This window comes from Canis lupus, chromosome 19 (assembly GCF_048164855.1).
Source record: "Canis lupus baileyi chromosome 19, mCanLup2.hap1, whole genome shotgun sequence".
Taxonomy (NCBI): domain Eukaryota; kingdom Metazoa; phylum Chordata; class Mammalia; order Carnivora; family Canidae; genus Canis; species Canis lupus.
The window spans coordinates 37814887-37837228 of NC_132856.1; the positions used below are offsets into that span (position 1 = coordinate 37814887).

Here is a 22342-nt window from a genome sequence, read left to right on the forward strand (position 1 = left end):
TTTCTAGGATTTCTAGTTGTAGTAAGCAAATCTTGCATGTCTCTTTCAGAAAGGGGAATTCTCTTTTGTTGCTTTGCTGACTCAAGGTGGTTCCCTGGGAGCTCCATGGAAGGAGAACAAATCTCAGCTAGAGCTCACAGACAGCATAGTCTGGTGTGAAAACTACAGAAGTGGGCTATAGGGGTGGGATGGGAGATCTGAACCCAACCCTGAGAGGCCACTGCTGATGCCTGGCTCACAGAGATAGGCACTCTGGCAGCAGAGGGGTGTGCAACCATGTCCACTGTTACTCAAGCTAGGACATAGCCAGGGCCCTACATCTTCTCCATTCTACTTCCAAAGCAGACCTTTTAGCTGTGCCCTCCTTTGTCCCTACTTCCACCGCCCTCACTCTGGCTCCCATTACTTTACACTAAGACTCCAATAGCACTCTGGGTGGTCTCCGTTTTACTCCCCCATTGCAAAGGTGGAACTTCCCTCCGTGAAACTCTTCTCATGCTTCTTTTGTAGGATTCAGCATGGCAAAGGCAGCTCCTTGGAGCTGCACTCAGCTTGCATCTAGAGTCCTCTGCCACTTTCTTTTATGTTCCAGCCACACCAGTGACTCCCCATTTGGCACCATGATAGCCATTCCCCTACCTCTGCATGTGAGTTCTCTGTGTTCCCTTTCTAGAGTGCCCTCTTGCTTCTGTCTTTCTGGACCTGATGCAAATGGCCACCTGCCCAGTGACAAATTACATAATTCCCTTCCTATTCTTATTCTTGGCTGATAGGGTGTCCTAAGAGTTACAAATCTGATAGCTCCTCAGGACAGGAACCGCGTATTATTCATCTCGGCATCCCCAGCGCACCTGATGGAAGGCTCAGCAGAATGTCAATGAGTGTTTGTTGAATGAAGCAGGGAGTCCCTGCAGGGAGGCCATAAGACATACAAACAGGATGCTTACCTTACAGGCTACTCTGTGTGGGCATAATTTCCCAAACCCCAGGGGAGGCTGGATGCGTCGGAGCAGAGTGACCACATCAAGGTGCTTGATCCTTCCTCTGGAAACAAAGTATAGCACGAGGTACAGGGAAGTGCTGGCTGGCCTATACTTTCAGTCCATCCCACTTCCACAAAAATCACAGTCAACACTCCAGAAATGGCCCACACAAGTCACATGGAAGCCTTTTCAACTTACTTTGCCTCAGGGTCATATTCTGACCATATTCTTTTGAATTCGTCTAAATGGTGAGGCCCTAGAATGGACCAGTCCCGAGTCAGATAATCAAAGTTGTCCATGATGACAGCCACAAACAGGTTGATGATCTGAAAAAGCAAATCAGAGCAAAGCTGCTTCATCTATAGTGGAAAGGATGGGGTTAGACTCTGGTAAGGGCCTCCTGATTATAAGGGTCAAGAAATATTTGGAACCCATTTCTCTGAGAAAGGCTGTAAAAACTTTCTTTCTGGAGAACATTTAAGAAAAAGATACGCTTCCAGCTTTCCAAAATGGCCTTCGTATAGTCCCAGGGAAAGGCAGGAGGGCACACTACAGTTTTATAGTTTTGTTGCCACCAAATACCTCACACTGTTAAGTCACAGCTATGTGCAGTGGCTTTGGAAACTGCTATAAAGACACCAGCAGCCTTAAGAAGCTGGGGTGGTGACTGTCCCAAGCCTGTTAGTGAGCCTCAAAGCTCTGCTCACAAAGAAGGTGCCAGTAACACACAACACTGTTGAAGCAAGACCTCCGATGGCCAAATGAAGTTGAGAGTGCTCATCAACATACAACACCCCACAGCAATTCGATGGGGGCAGCATCCAAGGTCTGAGTCCCCAATGCCACACAGCATCTGTCGGTTGAGAAAGGGAGCTATCGTGATCACCTACCAGAAATGCGCAGAGCATGTAAAAACTGATGAAATAAACAATGGCAAAGTTGCTCCCACATGTGTACTCCTCCCCAGGGTTATAGTCTGACTCGGGGTCACAGAGCTTCCCCGGGAGACAGGCCAGCATGATCTCCTGCCAGGCTTCACCCGTGGCACACCTTGTTCGGATTAAGAAGAGAAAGGGCTTTAGTAGAGGAAGGAGAGATTTGAAGGTTAGACCTTCACGATATTTTGAAGAATTTTTTTTTAAACAAAACTTTTAATTACAGCAAAACATAAGTGATTTGGGGAAAAGCCAGGTTAAATTAGTGAAAACTCCTAAATTGAAATTCCTACTTATTTTCAAATGCAACTTCTCGGAGTAAGTAGAGGCGCTCTGATACAGCTCCTTTTGATTTAAGATAATCATTTGATACAAGCACATTAATTCTTTCTGTAAAAATGGATGTTTTTATGTCTTCTTCAAATGCTCATGCTACAATCTTAAAATAATTATTGTTTTTAATGACCTAACACCTGACAGTCTGATTAGATCCCCATTCAACTCTGTTGAAAGCAAAGAACTGAAAACTACCAAACAGCAAATAACTTGCTATTCAATCACGAGAATCATTAGAAATTACCTGTATAATTTCTAGAAAGTTATCTCACGTCAAGATACCTTGTTTACAAAGTTCATTAACTGGGGTTAAAAACAATCCTTTAAAATCTGAAACTGTGCATCTTGGATATTCTCAGTTGGCTGTGCAAAGGCCTTTCTGTTCTTGCTAAATTTCCATACTCCTGGTTGTGGAGTATGGAAAGTGCATGCTCCCATGCATAAGCGTGTATCCTACCATTTTCCTGGTGGCCTTGGCAGACCTACTAGCTTCCAAAGGGCTAACCCTGAAGCTGGCCACAGCCTGAATGACCACAGTAGTTTCACAGTCCAGCGAAACTCCTCTGTGACTAAAATAATGTCTCTGTTCAAGAATACAAAACAAATATAATAAGCCATCGTGATCAACCAGGAGAGGCTACACTGCTGTAACAGAGCACATGTCCTGTGTCACTCTGGAACCCAGAGCCAGAGAGAGATGCCCTCGTGGTACTCAGTCACCTGAAGAGTAGCAGCACCGCCTGAGGAAAGGTCTGGAAATTGTTGTTCCTGTTGATCTGGTTGTTATCTCTCATAGCAACCTTTCCAAACATCTAGGTGGAGAAATTATTAGGGAAATAAAGATTTTGTCAAAAAATAAAAAATAAAAATGCCCTCTCCCCCCCAAAAAAACTATCCATGAAACATATTCCACATGTGAATTTAGAACTAACAAAAGCTCGATCAACACCCAGTAGGGCTTTCTCGTAGTGCTTGGCACTTCATTCACTTAACATGCGCCACTGGGAGCACGGTGCTGAGGTCAAGCATCCCTCACCTCAGGGAATTCCTACTAGGCAATCAGCCAGACAGCCCCTCCTGGTGAGAGCTGGCATGATCCAGCTGGACAGGGAGGCACATAAAGTATCTGCAGTCAGGGGCTGGGGGCAGGAAAGGTCCTCTGGAGGAGTGACACTTAAGGCTCAGAACTGAAGGCAAAATGGAAGCTAGTCAGGTGACAAGGAGGGTGAAGTGTTCGGGCAGAGGAAGCACTGCCTGCAAAGGAGCAGAGCTGACATGGCCCAGGAGCTCCAGGAAATAAAAAGAGAACATGATTGTGCACAGACAACACATCAGGCTGCAGAAAAGCGTGGGGGCCAGTGAGCCACAGAAAGGAGAGTGGCCTTTCCTCTAAGGGCAAGGGGAATTTAGCTGTGGGACTTGCAGAAGAGTAGACCATTTTAGAAGAGCCTGGCAAAGCCTCCTGAGCGAACCGGTGATGGGGTGTGCAGGGCAGCTTGCAGTTCCCTGAGACAGCTCTTGTTTTGTAGAACATCAGGCATACAAGATCATTTGGGGGCACACAGCAGCCCATCCTGAACTACAGGGGGTCAAGTACGTCAACTCCTTGTTCCTAACTCCCAAATACATCCCCAGTGAAATGCAAATGTTTCTATGCCTTCAGATAAGTAAGCGCAGCCACCTCTCTGCCTCTGGAATCACCCCATCACCCTACTCTTTGACACTCACAAGCCCCCTTATCTGAAGGACAGCATCCCAAACAGCAGAGCATGTAGCAGAGAGACCCCCCCAGGAGGGTCCAGCAGGCTGCTCTCTGTCTCCCTCTCCTCCTGGAAGCTGTGCCTCCCCTGTGAGGGCTCAGCAGTGAATGAAGCCAAATCCCTTTTCACACCCCTGAAGAAGTGGGAAAGAAACCCTTCAGCCATGGTCACGGACAACCTGGCTTCGTGGTTCTTTGTTAAAGGGCAGCTACCAATCCCTGTAATGGTCCCAGTTCAGCCCTTGCCGTAGCATCTGGGAGCAGGTGATTTCAAGCAAGGATCTCATCTGGTTATGATAAAACATAACTTTCCAGACTGTCAACAGATTTCTGTAGCATTAAATATCTTCTTAGTGGCATTGATACAGCAACTAGAACAATTACGGCTATTCTGTAAATGTGGCATTTCCTGTTGCTGAAACCAACTGTGGGTTTTCTTAGTCAGTTGAGTTTTCCAAGACTCAGATTAGGGGTGAGGAGCACCAATAAACCCAGCCCTCCATGGCATGTCCCAACCTCTCCTGGCTCTTCTGAGCCTGGCTGTCCCTGGCACGGGTGCCTTCCTGGAAAATCAGGACACTGTCTTTCCATTCCAGCTGGTCAAGGCACATCTTGCCACAGATCTGGTGCTACCCAGCAAAGGGGACACAGGGAGAAAGTGGCTGGTGCTTACCTGCATGCCGATAACCGCGTAGATGAAGAACAGCATGGCTATGAGGAGGGCGACATAGGGCAGAGCCTGGAAGAGAGGAAGCACTTGGCTCAGTGCCCAGCCTCTCCCCCTTCCCCCCCACTGTGACTGCTCAGGTGCAGAATGAAGACCCCACATAGGTCCACAAGCTTCTCTTGTTTGGGCTATACTGAAAGGATGTCGATAGTGAAGGAGGACTTTTTAAACCCAAGCCCATGACAATAACTTCAGTCCTGAGTATAAGATCCACACATGCACCTTGTGTTACAAAGCTATGGGCAGGATGTGCTTTCCACCATCATTAACAGTGGCCCCTGACCCTAAATAGTGTCAAGGCAGACATATTACCCTCACAATAATGTTTACATGCATCACTGGACTACTTTGTGAAATTATCATAATTGATCAAACCATTCCCATTCCAGAACACTGGATATTTAGATTGCTTCCACTTTCTTTTGTGGGGATGTCTGGGGTAGGAGTGAGGGGCTATTGTAGATCACATTGCAAAGGAACATCTTTGTGAAAAACCACCCATGTCTGCTTAAGGTGAAGTCTTAGGAGTGAAATTACTGAGGCCAAGGGAAAGAATCACTTTCTGGCTGCTGCTGTAGAAAGCAAGACATCTTTCTTAAAATGCACACTTTCTGAAAAAAATGAGAGTTGAGGGTTGGGTCAGGGAAAAGAAAAGGAGCTAGCCCCAGCTGGTCACCAAACCTGGGCTCTCCTTAAGAACATTAAATACAGGTGTATGTGTGGGGTCAGACCCCTGGTCCTCTCATCCTTGTTCCTCAACTACTTTCCTAGGACATTTTGTATGACCAAAGATGTCCACACGCCTTGCATACCTCTAGGTAGTGGCCGGATTGCTGAACTTCATGCCAAGCACATATGATTAAAGCATCTACTTTCTCTTTTATCCACAAAAGGTCATCAGAAAGTCAGTGGCTACAAACCTTTCTGCTGTGTTCCAACTCGGGATCTGTGACTGCTTGCCCAGCCTGGTGCAACAGCACCATCCTGACAGCTGACCGTGGGATTGGAGCCCAACAGAGGGAGTCCCAGGCTTTCCTCACCATAAACATACCTATAATGCATTTTCTTCCTAGATTACTGAATCTTTAAGAATTCTATTGGCACTGTTTCTCAGTTTTTGTGAACTACCACTCTATGCAATGAATTTCTTTACACTGACCAAACTTTTAAAAAGAAAAGGTTTAGTTTAATTTAAAAGTAAGTATGAAGAGGTGCCTGGATGGCTCAGTAGGTTAAGCACTGGCTTTTGGCTCAGGTCATAATCCCAGAATCCTGGGGTCAAGCCCCATGTCAGGCTCCCAGCTCAGTGGGGAGTCTCTTCTCCTCTCCCTCTATTTCTGCCTCTCCCCCTGCTTGTGCTCTCTGTCAAATAAAATATTTTAAAAAATGACATTAGTGCACAAGTATATTCTATTTTTGTAGCAGTTCATTCACAAACTTTGGTTCTCTATATTACAACAAGTGTCTGGGATTTGATCCTTTACTGAGACCAAGGCTCACATGAGGTCCCACTTGCCCTCCCCCAGGGCTGCATTCCCAGTTCTTCCCCCTACCTCAGGTCCCCTGCCAGGAGCTGTGATATCCTTTCTTTGAGTTTTTGGATCTATGCCCTTCCCCAGTGCCATCCCTTTCCTTTATGTGTTAAAATCCTACCCGCTGCAGAAAAACGTTCCTCGGGATGTTAACACCAGTTACCTCAGAGGTGGTGGGCTTGGCTTGAACTCTTTCTTTATATGTCTCTGATTAGATTCATTCGCCAATGTGTTTATATCAAATTAAAAATAGAGAAAGATTCATGATTCACTTTCTAATGTTTATACATAGCTACAAATCTCCTACATAGGTGAATGTTTTAAATGAGAATCTGTACCCGATCTCTGGTTAATTCAGTCTGGAAGACTAGACTATCTGGGGTGGACTACTAGAAGGTACAGGAGAAGTCAGGTCAGTACTGATTCGGGAATAGGAATCTCTGCAGCAGCCTGCAGAGTCACAGATGACAAGTGAGGCCTGGCTTATGCCCAAATGTCCTCAATACTGTGATCCTTCCCGGCACTGGGTAACGCAGAGATTGGTGATGGAGTGCTGGCTCAGGTAGGAAGGGTCTCTGGTTTGTACGCAGACTGGCCAACAGTTAGGGCCGTGGCAGCCTTAGGAGGAGGAGCTGTCCTGGCAAGAGGCTGTTTGGTTTACAGGGGATCTGCTGGGACCTGTCCTCTCTTGGATGTCACCATCCATCACTGGCCATTCCGGGGAGGACTGCATCCTCCCCAGAGGGGCTTGGAGGCTCACTATCTCTATCAGTCTTAGAAGCTGATACAGCTGTGGGTCCTTACTGCCTTGTCTCCTTTAAGCAAATAATCCTGTTTGATTCACCAAGTACGGCTGGGTCAGGTGTCTCTGGTGTTCCACATCCTCTATTGACCTACTGGGACACAGTGGCCATGCAGAAGGGAGTCCGGATCCTCCACAACAGAGGACACTCACTGGCTCACATGTGATCTTCAAGAGCAACAGAGAAGCCCCCGGCCTGGCTCTTACCTGAAAGGACTTTATAAAAGTCCACAGCAACGTCCGGATGCCTTCCCCCCTGCTGAGAAGTTTCACCAACCGCATCACTCGGAAAAGACGGAAAAAGGTGATGGAGATTCTATTGCTCTCTTCAGAGTTCTGAAGGGTTATCATGGAGAGGTCAAACCCAATGCAAAGTAGAACATGCAACACTTTCAGAAAAACAGCAACAGATGCAAACAAAGGTGACGGAGGTAAGAATTGAAGATGTGTTTCTAGGGCCTTTTCACCTTGAAAAGCATGATATGAAAGGAAGAGTTCCATGCTAACAACACAGGGCTTGGGGAACTGCGTCCACACAGCACATGCATGTCCAAGTGGTCGAGTGTGTTAAGAGGAAAACGCCGGGCTGGTCAGGAAGACTGGACACTGATGATGAATGCAAACCACTGCAGACACCGTTTTGGAAGGACAATCATGGAGAATACAGAAACACTAGTGGGAGACTCAGCATGGTCAAGGAAAGACCCAGCCCCGGGGGACTCGTCACTGATCTTACCCCGGGTGTGGCGGTTGGGACAGGGACATTTTCACTTTCAGTTGGCTTTAAGAAATCAAAGATTGAAAATGTGTTAATGAATGGAAGGGAAGCAGTGGTTCAGAAGGATGGGCCCCTCCCCATTTTTTTTTTTTTTTTTTTTACACAAACTTGTGGTTGGTGTCTTAGGACAACACGGTTGCTCCCTCCCTGAGACAATGCCAGGGGCTCTGCCTAGACCTGGACTGGAGGGTGGGAAGCCTTTGACATGGGGTCAGATGCACTACTACCTAATTCACATCCCAGAGCATGATGCTCTGCAGCTGGCAGGCATTCAGTAAACGAGAATGTTGCAAGACCTCAGTTGTCCCCAAAGACATGCAGGGTGGGCCTCTGCTTCTCACAGGCAGGCTAGTTCTCTTTGGTGTGGCAGGACTGTGGGTCCGGGTAACTAATTGCTCTGCAGCAGGCCATTCCTAACCCTGGGGAACAGGAGTCGTCTACCAAACAGGCCAAACAGAGTGGCACCTGCCCGCACCCCACATACTCCTGAGCCACAGGCCTGGGCATGGAGATGGGTAAACCAAGTCAGCGTGAGTGGGAGAGGGACCAGTTTCCCCACTAGCCTTCAATGCCAGCCTACAACTCAGAGAGTTGTCAGAGAAGACAGTGCTCAGCCCTATGGGGCTCCTGGGAAGCAGCAGCTTAGGACTGGCTTGCCCTGAGTTTCTGCACTTCCACCTCATCCGAGGTCTGGCTGGGCACCTACAGCTTGGGCCCCAGGGAGCTGAACCAGTGTTTATCACCCTGTGGGCACCAGCCTCCCCTTCAGGCAGGGTCCTTGCTTCACTCAGTGCCTAGCACAGAATCTGGCACTTATTAGATGTTCAGCGTTTAAAAGAATGCAAAGAAGTTGTAAGCAAGCTCTAACAAACAGGAGGCATCTTTAAATTAAATAGTAAGGGCTGAACAAGAGACAAGGAATGACAGCCTCTCTGTTCCCTTTAGGAGGGTCCCCTCCACTGAAGCAGCTGGTCTACCTGGTAACCAACAAAGGAATGAGCCTTCTCTGGTTGGGGGCCTAGGACTGCTGAGTGTTTCCCAGGGTTTCTAGGGAGCCTACTACATGGCGTTTCTGCACAGTTAAGGGAGGTATGCACACACATAGATGCGCACACTAATCTGAGGGGTTCTCCTCCCTGGGGATATAGGGAAAGTAAAGGGCTCCATTCTGAACTCTCATTAACAGCTGCCTCCTGAGACCTAACATAAAATTCATGGAAAATAAGAAATGGGGCACATCCTATCACAAGTGAAATTCAGCAATGTGATGACAAACCCAGGACTAACAGGTTCTGATAGGGTTACAAAGGGGTCCCTGATTCACCCAGGATACTGAGAAGGCAAACCTTCTAATGGCATGGTCCAAGCCCTGTCACTGTCTTTATCTTCCTCTTCTTTTCTCTCGCCTCAAGACAAAGAGCATCTCCTTAAAGGGATGGATGATGGTTTTAACTCATGACTCTAACAAACGGAGGAATTACTTTTCCAAAGTTTTGTTTTCCAATCTCCCTAAGGCTGTGTACATGAGGCTTTTGGGTATCCCCCATGCAGCTGGAGTGTGAGGGTGTGTGAGCATGTGGGGGTGTGTGCATGCATGCCTCCACTTGCCTATGCTCAAGGGGTCTGGGGTGTGTGTGTAGGACAGAGCGCTGTATGGTTGTACTTTTGAAATGTCCATAACTTGTGTGTTAGACCTGCAAGCATAAGAGGGTTGTTGGTCAGGGAAGATATTCTCTGGCTACAATCTGGCCCCAGCCCCCTTCTGCTTGTCCTCCCCATCCCATTTCAAGTCTGATGGACTTCTCAGCAGCCCCTCCCTCACGATGTGGGAAAGTCAGCAGCCAAACTGACATTTCAAGTACACAACTCTTTTCCAACTGATACCCTTGAAGTATGACAAATTTTGAACTATGAACTTGAAACCCTGAATATTCTTTAAAAAAAAAAACAAAAACAAAAAGGAGAACAAGGCAGCTTTTGTGGAAGGACATGTTGGCACAACATGCAGAAAGGAAGGAAAGAACAAACAGCAAACCAAGCTACGTGCACCCCCAGTGCAGCCTGTGACACCTTCTTCCCTCAGTGCCATGCTGGGCAGGGAGCACTTCTACAGGGGAGGATGCTGCTGGCAGCACTGGGGGATGGTGCAAGTTGCCAAAATATCTTACAGATCAGAAGGACCCTGAAGACGGCTTTGCTCAAACTAAAATTGCCTGCCAGATGCAAAGGGCAGGCTAGCTATCACCCTGGGCTGCCCATTCCAACTTCCTGGGGATCTTTTGCAGAATCTGATGCCCAGGTCACACCCTAAGGATTCTTATCTAATAGGGCTGGGTGGTGCCAGAGCTTTAGGAGTTTTAAAAAGTTCCTAGGTGATTCTAAGGTGCTGCTCAAATGGGGAACTGGCAAGTCCTAAGCCAGGGAAACGCTGGGCACATCTTCAGGTGATCACTCACACCAGCAAATTCCTTTTAGGTCTGGATTTGCCACACAGAGGGAGGGCCCCTAGAAAAGCCCACTTAGGCTGTTACAGCTGAGCAGTGGGTTCTTTTGGAGTTGATGAGAGCTCAGAACCTGGACAATACAAACAGGCTAACCACATCCCCATCTTGCCCACAGCACATGGAGGGGGCCTGGAAACACAGAAGGCTTTGGAGGGTGCGGTTGGAATGTGGGTGAGCTGATGCCCTACATGATCCTGGGATCAACTATAGGATGCCCTCCAAGGTGGAGACTGGGAGAGGGTTCACTTCCTGGGTACTTTTCCAAAGACAGCCAACAGGGCTCTTTGGTCAAGTCCTCAGTAGAGGAGATTCCAGTGCTTGGGCTAGGGGCCCACTGTCTTCAGCTGGGTACCCCATGAGGAGATGTCCCTCAGCCCCAGGAAGCCAAACTGTATGCCAGGGTCCAGAAGGCTCCCTAGATCCCTGGGGCTCTCCTGATGTCCCCTCTAGCCCCTTCACACAGGGCTCCCAGGCAGGCCTCAAGATGCAAGCCTGGGGCCAGCCCTCAGTAACTACAGGAGCCAGACAAGCCCTGAGCTTCCCAAGTACAATCAAAGAGACCAGTCTGCACCTGCTGTATTAATTCCCATCTCTTCTTGGAAAGGCTGAAATAATGTCATTTTCCACTTCAGATAGGAAGCAAACCAGCATCCCAGAACCAGTTAACTCAAGGTGTCCTGAAGAACCTTTTTTTTGGGGGGGCGGGGCGGGGGGGCAGGGGCTGAGGGGAGCCTCCCTTTGGCTACTTCTAACCTGGCATGTAACACTTCTGGGAGGTAAGTCTTCTGTATACGGGAATGCTGAGCCTGTGTCCAGAAAATCAGTGACCTGGTCCCTGGAAAAGGTCTGGCATCTGGAATGGAGGGCTGAGCAACTAGAAGCTGAGCACAGTTGTTGGTCACTTGGTCCACACTGGGTACCTGACAGGTCAGGGAAAATTCTTGGGTCCCTGAGAGTGAGCTCCTTACTAACTTTTCACATGCTCTTCAGTTAAGAACAAGGCAGTCATGGCTTCTGCATAAGTATTTTGCCTTCCCAGCAATAATGATAGTGGGAAAGGACTCAGTGCTGGCAACAGCCACTGCCCAGGTTAGAGAGAGTGGGGTGCTGGGTCATTTTACCATTTGAGACACCAATAGGCATCCGAGGGTGAGCAAAGGCGAGCCTGCCAATCATCATCTGACATTTTAGCAGCTTGATGATGTTATGACCAGATGTGATAAACACAAATCTGTGAGAGTCATCAAACCATGATCAGAGGGGGTGGGTGGGAGGGTTTGTAGGGTGGGGGCAGCAGGGGAGGGTTGGGCAGGGCATCAAGCAGGAGAACAGAAAGGGCCATCCAAAATGTTTTTTACAAACAGTACAAACGCAAGCTAGATTTCTCACTTGCAGGCCAGATCAATCATTCTTGAAGACTGTTGGCAAGCCACACAGCCAAGTGTGACTGACCAAGATGGCCAGGATGGCCCTGGCCCAGACTCCAGGTGGAGACTGGGATCCAGCGGATGGGAAACAATTTAGATGACCATGACCCATAAATAGCACACCCTGTGAAACTCAGTGAAAACCAAAGGTGGGGAAGCCACAAACAAGTATACAGTCTTTAAAGTGCTTTTGCTTTAACAACGACATCACCGTATATATGTTTATATATACTTGCCGCTACAATTTTCTAAAAATAAAACCAACATGAAAATCAATTAGGCAACAGAAAAGAAAGATCAACAGAGGTTGGGGGAGAGAGCACAGCAAGTTAAATATTGCAAAAAATGATGACTTATCACAGCTAAAAACAGCCAACATGGACGAAGGGTGTTCAAGCTGAGCTGACCCAGGAGCTTGGGGAATAGGGCCAGCAAGGGACAAGATGTGCGTTGCTCCTCTAGGGAACTTGGCACGTGTGGGAGAGAGGGCTGGAGGAGCTAACAGCCCCACCATTAACAGCTATACCATCAGAGGTGAAGGACATCCAGTCTCTTTCATCTTTGCGCCACGGCCTGCGAACTATATGTGCCTGGGACACATGTGTTGAGAGACTGAATAAATGAGAAGGTGGCTTTGAGCATTCACCCCGCACTGCGGCCCAGCCCAGAACTGCTGAAACCCCTCAAGGGGTTGTACCCGCCCCGGGGCGGACAGCTGGCTTTGCCACCAGCCGAGGGAGCCTTTGTCTCAGGCTTTATCTAACCAGGGGAAAAGTCACTGACTAGAAAATGGCATGAGAACGGTCACCAGTGTGATTTTGAAAATCTGACTGGATGTCAGAAATGGGCCTAATGAAAGCCTGTTTTGTGCAGAAGCCTCAAAGTCAAATGGTAACTAGAAAGGTTCAGTGTGGGTTTTTGTACCTCTGCAGCTTTCCTGACGGATGAAACATGAAGCAGGGTATGTCTGAGGCACTGATGAGCAAGGCTGGGCCGGAGGGGACGGGCACAGTGTGCTTCTGCCCCCAGCATATGGAGGGGCAGCCGGGAAGCTGGGCGCGTGCTGTCAACTGAGGGCACCAGTGCCACACCCTGCCAGCCAGAGGTGGGGATGAGGCATTGGAGAGCTGGCTTGTCGGCTCAGTGAACAAACCCTGGCCACATCCTGGTACCCAGAAACCAAGCATCTACGCCCACTGCCTGCGCATCACTCTCAGCACGAAGCACTCCAGGGAAACCTGCTGAAACTTCACTTTCTTCTATTTTCATTTCCAATGTAGACCATCCCTGACTTCCATCAGGGTCTGTCTGTTCCAGAACTTTCAGGTAAGCAGACTTTGACAAAGGTTGTAAGCGCTTTACACTGGGCGATGGCTAAGCAGGCAGATGTCTGGTCATAAACTCAGGAGAGAGCCCATGGCAGCCCAGTTAGGGTCCTGCTGTTTTGCCATTAGCATCAGATTATTTTATAACCAAGCATAATTTACACATTATGAATGACAATTTTATAGCTGAGTTATGGAATATTTCCCATAAAGTAGAATTTACATAAATCTGGGCTCATAAAGGTTGGGGGAGGTATCTTCCTGGGTCTAGGAAAATACCACATTAGTACCTTGTCATGGCATGGATTTGGGTGGACACTATCTTACAGTCCATTCCACTTATTAGTCCATGGAAAATCTATACTTGGATAATAGCCTTATGTGTCCCTAATACTTTCAAGTTTTTGTAGCAAGTATTTTCACAAATATCTATATCATTTTATCATCCTGACATACTTATGAGGCAGGGAGGGCAGATATCATTCACCCCAGGTGATCCGTGGTGGGGACGTGAGGCCCCGGATCCAGTAAGTCACTTCTGAACCAGGACCAGAACTCTCAGGTCTTAGGAGTGCTGGGCCAGTGGCTGTCCCACTGTTCTGTGCTCCAGGCTTAGATTGGACCCAAAGCAGTGGCATAAAGAGGGATCACAGCATCCTTATTTGATACAGGCTGTCTGGACACCAGGATGGGCCACATAATCCTGCAGATGTCAGCCAGGCAGAGCAAGGAGGCCCCTTCCCCAGCCGGGGGTGGGGGAGGAGGGGGGCTGGCCACATGGAGCAGAAAGCCAACACCACACAGCAGTCCCACCCCATGCTCCATTCATCCCCACAGCGGGCTCTACACACTGGGGCACATACACGGGACACCCACTAAGACTTGCTGACAAACTGGGAACAGACCAGGTAAGCAGGGCCATTTCTGCCTCCCTCTGGCCCTTCCTGGTTTAGGCATGAGTTAGGTCCAAGAACTGTGGGCAGGAGGCAGTGCTCCCTTTTCTGGAGCCTCTTAATTTTGAAGGAAGGTTCTCACGATGCTTCTGGAAGGGTGGGGGTGGGGGGTCACTCCACCTACCATGCTGCTACTGCACTTGTTTCCTTATTAAAGGGTTCAATCGAGTGCAACAGAGGAGAATGGACACACTCTCCCCATATGTCCTAAGCCCTCATTCTCCTGGTCCATGAGGTCACCATTGTTTTGGGTGCCAAGACAGGGTGGGTATTCCCCAGTGTCACCGGTCAGACTCGGCAGGTGCACAAGATACAGGTGAGGACAGCAGCAGCGGCCACGTGTTCATGGCCTGGCTGTGAAGTTTCCCCCCTGTGCCTTCACAGAACCATCGTGAGTGCCAGGGCACGTGCTATGAACTCCATTTTGCAGCTGGAAAAACTGAGGCACAGAGCAGTCAGGTGCCCGGCCAATGTCACATAGCCAGTGAGTGATTATGTTCATATACTCACATAAATTAACTCCCGGCCCTTCACGTGTTCCCAAGAACTTCTTTTTCAAATCATGTTTAGTTCCAAAACGGCCATTCTACATTCGCTTCTCTGCTCTCTTTTAGGGGAAGGGGGTGAGGCAGGGGGAGGGGAGGCTACAAAACGCTCTTCGTCTTTTCACACCAAATGTATACCCGAATTTCTTAAGTGTAGAGAGAGACCCATGGGTAAGGTTTCTAGGCTCCTGAGTGTCAGACTTAACAAAAACAATCACGTCACAGGACACAAAGTTGGCTACTTACATTCACTTCAGTTATAGCAATATCAACGACGCTACCAACAACAATTAAGGCATCAAAAGTGTTCCATGCATCAGTGAAATAGTGCTGTTAGGGCAAGCATTCAGAAGCCACAGAGGAGAGGAAGCACAACAGGAAAAAAGAAGAAAAGGACAGTGTTATAAAAAGGGAACATTCTAGCATTATGCTACCCGGCTCCTTGAAAAAAAAAAAAATTACCCTACAACAAACATGTTAACAGGTACTTCACTTTGGGTGTTGCTGCTGACACGGCAAATAAAGACCATGAGAGACGCCTGTTGTGCCCTGCCTGCCAGTGTCTCGGGACATGCTGCCTGAGTCAGCCCTCCGGAAGGTGCTCTGTGTCTGAAAAGGCCTGGGATCAAGCTCTCCCCTCACAAGCCTCTGGTCCACAGCTCTCGGTGGGAGATTCCTGGTTTCAGGTCAAGTGAAGTTGGGGCCTGTGACTTGTCCAGGTGATGCCAGTGCGGGGCAGGGAGCAGAGCGCACAGACAGAGAGGACACGAGGCGGGCGGCCACGGCGGGCGCATACTCACGTCGGCTTCGCTGAGGGCCACGTCTATAATGCTGCCGATTACGATGAGGGAGTCAAACGTGTTCCAGGCGTCACTAAAATACCCCTGGACAGAGCAGGCAGGGGGCAGACGTTTATGAGCACGTAGGAACGAAACGCCACACGGATCATACGGGGACATATGGGAGGCCCCGCAGCACCCATGGCAACCGGGTGGGGTGGGAGAGCCAAAGAGGGAGGCAACGGTGCTGTCCACCGGCGGAAAGGGACGCAGGCTGGGGAGCACCTGCATGTGTGAGAGAGGGCACGCACACAGGCGCACGCACACGCATGCACGCACTCACGCACAGCGCAGACCCAAGGCCCTGGGAGGCACCACACCAAGCAGAGCTTCTGCAGGGCGGGGGCGGGGGGGGGGCATCTGAAAAGCCCGCCCTTGCACCCGGGTGACAACTTCAAACCCTCACAGGAGGGCGTGCGACTCATCTAAGTCTGCAACCCTTACACAGAAGGGTCAGCAGGCCCTCCCCTACTCCTTTCCATAGTTCTCTTCTCCCAGTTAAAGAGCACTGTGACCAGGCATTTCCCACCACCCTCCTTCTGTGCTCTGAAAACTAACCAGTAAGCCTCCTGCTCCCCCTCACCAGTGCAAGAATTACGAAAGGTGTGCTGTGTCCTCACAGAGTCCTTGGGTTCACCGGGACAGAGGCACAGTGATGCACGCAGTCCAGGGCACAGAGTTGCCCCATGTGTGGGGGTGGGGGTGGGACACTCACTCCAGTCTATGGGGAAGGGTGGGCTGTGTAGGAAAACACAGGTCTTACAAAGGAAAAGCAGTCAAGGGTGATGATGTGCTAAGGCTCCCATTGGCCTGGAGAGAATCCTCCTTGTACCCCAGCCCTCCTCCTCCTCCCTTCCCACACTACCCTCCAGGCTAGGAGGGTTCCTCATCATCCCTCAGAACACCAGCAGGTTCTTACCACGTGCACATACACCCTTCCTGCTGCCACTGCAATCCCAGCCTCCCCATCCCTAACTCTGTCTGCTCAAATCCACTTCTTCCTTTGAGGTCAGACCAAATGCTGGCTCCTTGTAGGGACCTTTTCAGATCCTCCTGATGTCTGCTCTGCCCCTCTCATATGTCCTCATCACTGGATTTGGGGACTTTGTCTTCAGGTCTATCCCACTGAAATCTGTCTGGGGATGAGTACCATACTCACTCTTCTGTCCCCTCCTCAACGAGCCTCGCTATCTACCCCAGAGCCTTGAACCCATTGCCCCCCACACTGCAATGTCTCTTTCACCCACTGACCTAGCATCCTACCATCATTCAGATCTTCATGTCTTGCAACAAGCATAAAGGCACAATGTCCCTATGATTGTGACTTATAAATCCGTGTATATGTACGTGGCATACATTTTACATACCCTCTTATGGGCTCAGCACAGTAGATGGCTGAGTTACTGCCTGCTGTCTCCTGACACATCCTGGAAGCCCTTGGTCAGAGGGGTGGGGATGGGCGCTGCACACAAAGGCTTCTGATTGCAAGGTTGACAACTCTGTCTGAAAGTCAACTGTGCCTTTTCAAAAAGTCAGAACGTGTTTTGGAAATAAAAAAACCATTCAGGTCTGAATTACATAAAAAGGGGCCAAGCATGGTTACAACTGGGTACACTTAGTGAGGATGAAGAAAACCAGAGGGGAAGGTACTTGAAGTGTCAGGTCCCATGAACTTGTGATCACATGCAGGCCCCAAGAAAGCCACTGCAGAGCCCCAGCCTTTGATGACACAAGAGAAAATGTCTATGTGTTGGCCATCCTAATGACTGGAGTAGAGATGTTTGTTCTAGTCACTGTTGATCACTCCAAGTACAATTATGGAGGAGCTCTGACACTAATTGATGGTTTGGACTTTTAAAGACTTCATCTTAAATAATGTAAGATTTTCCCACCCAGCTTCCATGACCTCTCACCCACTTCTCACCTCCCTTTTTCCCTCCTGTCACAATCTAGCTCGCTGACTGCCATCCTCCCAGACCCCTCACCTCAGGCCTCCAACAAGTAAACAAAGGGAGTGTGCCTGCACCAACCCTGCCAACCTGTGTACACAAGTCTAATGGGGCAAATCTTAATGAACATCACATTTTGTACCTTCTAGCTTTTCTTCCCAATGCTCTCTGACTCTTAGCTGGCAGACTGGGGCAAGGCCAGCTGCTCTGAGGACTAGACTAGTGCCACTGTGCATGCTGGCCACACCGGCTAGCCAGGAGACAAAGAGCTTGCACTTGGACCCCAGATCCAAAGGAACATAATGCTTCCTTCACAGAGGAAGACCTCCGAACACAAAAGTCAGCTGGGTCGGGGTGCTGAGCACTGCCCTGGGGGTGCCAGGGTTGTCAGAGCGCCGGGTTCCCTTATTTACACTGTGTGAATAGGTAACAGGCATCTGACCAGCAGACTACTCTGAGGGCCAGAGCCTGTCCTTCGTTTTCTGGATTTAACAGCATCTCCAAAGCTAAGGAGACTATGGTGATCATTCCCATCTCCCCAGAGAGGAGCGGATGCCTTACTGCTGGGTTCCAGTAACAATCGGGCCTCCAGGGTACAGAGCAACTGAAGACCTTAAGTTCTCCCCATCTCCTGTCTGGGCACACAGCCCACCCCCGTTCATAGCTGCACCCCACACACTGCTCCTCCTGCTACAGTTGGCTGTTCACCTGAGGCCAAGGCCACCATCTGCCCACATTCTTTCGACTTGATTCTGAACAGCTCCTTCCCTGCTTTTCTACAATTATCAGTACTTACCTCTGAATCATTTCCACTGGCCTACACACTATCCTCCAGTTGGCCCATTCTGGTCCACTGTGATACATAAGATCACCTTAAACCAGGGCAACAGGGGCTTACCATTTGGGGTCCTAGAACATTTTGACAGTCTTGTCAACTCTCTTAAGAAGATCCCTCACATGCACACAATTGTGCTCAAGTCCTAAAGAACTTCTGGACTGAACGTACATACCCCTTATCCAGGCAGCAGGAGGCTTGTGCTGATGCAGGTGGCTGGAATCATAAGCTTGGACAAGGTGGCTGTGCTAGGGGGCCAGCAGAGGCAGAAAATGCCAGGATCTTTTTCTCCCCAATTCTGATTCCTTTCTTAGGGGCCTCCTATGTAATCAAATAACTGTCGATTGAACGCAACTCCGTCCCCCATCCTCTCCCACCAAAGTCACCGTGCTGTCTGGGTAACCAGAAGATGAGACAGGGCTGCTGGCAGGGCGCCCATCCCTGTGCCCTCTTCTTTTGGCCAAAAGTGACAGGTTCTCCTGCTGCTGAATGCCGAAGCCAGGGCCCCTCGAGTGGAACCAGCAGTCCCTAGCACTCAGCCAGAGTCAACTCTATTTTTTATCCAGTCCTACTAGCTTGAAAAGACCAAGCAAGTCAGCCACATGCCATAATACCTATTATTCAGAAACATGTCTGATTCAAATAGTAAATCATAAAGCAGACTAATATGGGCATTAGGGCCTGGGACTTTCAAGATTTCCAAGAATTCTGATTGTCAGTGCCCATCTCCTGTGGGCTCTTGGACGCAGAGCTGGAACCTCTAGCCAGGATAGAGTGCACAGCCATGGCATACGTAGCGGAGGTAATGTTTGTGGAACAGAAACGAGAAGCAGCCCAAATCTGGGTTCATTTTGCTGCCTGGAGTCCCTCTCACCTGCAGATATGAAGGAGCCCACACAAATCACCTGCTTTTGTGGTTTACCATGGTAGCCAGGTCACTCAGCAATTTCTGCCAGGGACTGTGTGGGCAGTCCTGGACCTAGGACACGACCCACAGTACCAGATTTTGGTAGATACCATATGACAGCTTTCTAACTAGCACAAGCCTTTCCAGAGATCAAGTAGGGGCTTACAGGAAAACATTCACATTTGGCCACTCTACTCCAATCAAATACTCTGTGACAGGAAATACCCTGCATACCATCTGATGCCAAGAGGCTGCACTTACAGGCTCCCCCATTCATGCCTTTCTTCAATCCACCCATCCTTAAATAGTGGCCAGCAAGGAGCAAGCATTGTGTGAAATGCAGGAGACCCAGCCTGTGACCTCAAGCAGCTGCTCAGCAGCTACTAGAGAGACCCAGAGATGTACTGATAATGACATCGCCCAGTAAGCATCTAGTAGACACACAGGTGAAGGGAAGAACAGACTTTGGCTGAGCTGGTGGGGAGGATGTCATAGAGGAACCCACATTTCAGACAGGCCTTAGGAAATAACAAGGCAAAAGGAGGACTTCCAGATACAGAAACACGTGCCATGGAAAGGTCTAGCTTGTTAACAGCTGGGGTTAGGGAGCATAGAAGGAACAATAGGGGAAGCAACTGGAAACAAGAAAGAAGTGCAAATCGACCAGGGTTTGGTAGAGGACTTTGAATATGAGACTAAGAAAATTCTAATGTTTTTGCCCCCTCAGGCAATAGGTGGCTGGTACCCGAGTTTCATTGTGGAAGATAAGCAGAGAGGGGATGGGGAAGATTTAACAGTCCAGCCAAAGGAGGGGCTAGAGAGGTCTGGATGAGATGGAGGTGGTCTGCATGTAATTACCAGGTGAGAAGGGGACCAGGAGAGCACCGGAGAAACCGTGACATCAAAGTCTGGCGGAGCCCAGAAGGACTGGTGCAAAGTTCTCACCAAGGAGAAGAATGTTTGGTCTCAAGTATTATTTGGCATTAAAATAAATCACCTAAAATAGATGTGGTCACTAAAGAGCTGAAAAGACTATCAACTCTTCTTTCTAGGAGGTGGAGGATGTCCTCTAAAAAGATTGCTGAGGCTTTGTTAAGAGCTCTTACTCTTGCCAGGAGCCCTGGGGCAGGGAATGCCACCCTAGGAGGCTGGTGGCACTGGATGCCAGTTTCCACTGTGTAGCAGCTCTGCATGGAAGTATGAGAACAGCACCAAAATACTCTCTTCTCTCCCCAAACCCAACTACCCTTTACTTTTTGCAAGCCCAAGTGGCCAGGATCATAAATTAGACATTTTTTGAGGTAGAACCAAGATCAAAATGCAGACTGGGAACAAAGTATGGCTCTTTGAGGGAAAAGCCTGTGGCCAAGGCAGCTAATCTGGCCTCAGATACATGCTGGACCAAGGCAGGTGACATCTGGAAGTACAAAGAGGGAGCTTCAACAAACAGGACGTGCTCTTTCTTCCTGCAGAAGCAGGAAGGTCCTTCTTCTTCACTCTCCCCTCCTTGGAGCAAAAGAATTCACGGGAAAAGTCCAGTGCTTTCCCTGGGAGTACTGGAGGGAGAAGCCAGGGAAGTGGGCTTATCCTACTTAAATCATGACCTCCCTTTTAAAAGCTAAGGATGGGGGATCCCTGGGTGGCGCAGCGGTTTAGCGCCTGCCTTTGGCCCAGGGCACGATCCTGGAGACCCGGGATCGAATCCCACATCGGGCTCCCGGTGCATGGAGCCTGCTTCTCCCTCTGCCTATGTATCTGCCTCTCTCTCTCACTGTGTGCCTATCATTAAAAAAAAAAAAAAAAAAAAAAAATGAACTGTGTTGCTTTAAAAAAATAAATAAATAAAAGCTTAGGATGGCACAGTCACTTTCAAGTCAAAAGCACGATCCAGAGTGTGCAAGGTCAATGCCAGATGGTGGCTTTTCCCTTAGGGAGCAGATATAACAACAGCCTTCTTGCTTTCTCCTAATTCTGCTCTTTGGCTTCTTGCCACCTTGCACTCTTCCCTAGAACCAATGCTCAGAAGAGGTCTTCCCAGGCCGTGAGCCTGCCTCCCCGACTCTGGGCTTCTTGCCTCTGCCTCTCCACCTCAGCCCTCCCTGCTTATGGAGGCAGGATGACCTGACCTGCCAAGTCCTTAAACCACTTCTTCCTAAATGTGTGCTCTTGGGAGGCCCTACCTCTCCAGCAGACTCTTGAATACAGAAGTCCCCATGGTCAGGTTTCCAAACCACACCCCCCTCCCCACGCGCCTTCTTTTAACCCATTCTCCTCACAGTCCCTTCTTGTCCATCAGGAAGGGTCTTGTCAACTTCACTTTCTGTACCTGCATCCCAGAACAGCTGCAACCATCTCTCTCCTGACAGATGCTGGCAAGTTTTCCTAGAAGATGTGCCCCTCGTTGTGGGTAACACTGCCCCATGGGGCCCTATAACAAATTCCTTACAGAGACAAAGGCTTTTCTTGATGAGACCCATGGGTTAGGGGCTCCCCTACAGCCATCTCCTGGAAGATTCTTCCCTCACAGCCTCTACAGCCTGACTGCCCCTCTGATGAGCCAGGAGGGGCCTTGTCGACTTCTCAGGGAAAGCCTACTCACTTGGGCTTGCTTTGTGAACCCAGAAAAGAAAAACAAGGAAAGTCAGGGAGCATTTTAAGGGCTTTGTTTCTTGGTGAACTGATTCTTACTCCTCAACATAAAGTCTGTCTTCTTGGCTTCAGTGAATGCAGAGACAGTGCTCCTCAAGTACAGAGATGGTCCTATTGCTGTTTTATGCTATGGAAATATCTTGCTGGGCAAAACGACAAAGCAGCACAATTTCTAGCGGAAATCACTCATTTTAATCACTCTGATTAATCAGTACTGATTAAAAAGTAGCTACTCATTTCCCTCCTGATATCACCAGTGTGATCAGTGTGATCACATGCCACCAAACCCTCCTCCCAGATTTGATATCAGTGGTTTACTGGGCAGAGGGGTGTACGAGCCCTTTGGTGCTCTGGCCTGCTAGTGGGTGCGCGTTCACACACAGATACACACACGCTCTCTCTCATGCACACATGCCGTGGGCAGGTGTGTCTTCCCTTCAGCCCAGAGCAAGCTCTGAAGCACTTCAGAACTTAATCACCAGGCAAGGGAAGACATGGCAAGGAGATCTAGAAATGGTCCGTGGATACGTTCCATGTTGTCTCTTTTTTGATGTTCT

General features: G+C 49.1%; 1 protein-coding gene across 20 annotated transcripts in view; it reads right to left on the bottom strand.

Moving 5' to 3' along the window:
- CACNA1D (calcium voltage-gated channel subunit alpha1 D) overlaps positions 1 to 22342 on the bottom strand; it is a 302032-nt gene that overhangs the window by 36595 nt on the left and 243095 nt on the right. For 7 of the 20 annotated variants that reach the window (XM_072785865.1, XM_072785856.1, XM_072785861.1 and 4 more), the window contains 9 exons: positions 15407 to 15490; positions 14853 to 14936; positions 7811 to 7855; positions 7282 to 7410; positions 4687 to 4752; positions 2975 to 3066; positions 1874 to 2033; positions 1182 to 1309; positions 948 to 1044 (listed from right to left, as the gene is read on the bottom strand). In XM_072785865.1, the coding sequence (XP_072641966.1) occupies positions 948 to 1044; positions 1182 to 1309; positions 1874 to 2033; positions 2975 to 3066; positions 4687 to 4752; positions 7282 to 7410; positions 7811 to 7855; positions 14853 to 14936; positions 15407 to 15490 (885 nt within the window). The remainder of the gene's footprint in view (positions 1 to 947; positions 1045 to 1181; positions 1310 to 1873; positions 2034 to 2974; positions 3067 to 4686; positions 4753 to 7281; positions 7411 to 7810; positions 7856 to 14852; positions 14937 to 15406; positions 15491 to 22342) is intronic. The other 13 variants (XM_072785874.1, XM_072785867.1, XM_072785875.1 and 10 more) reach the window with 6 other exon arrangements.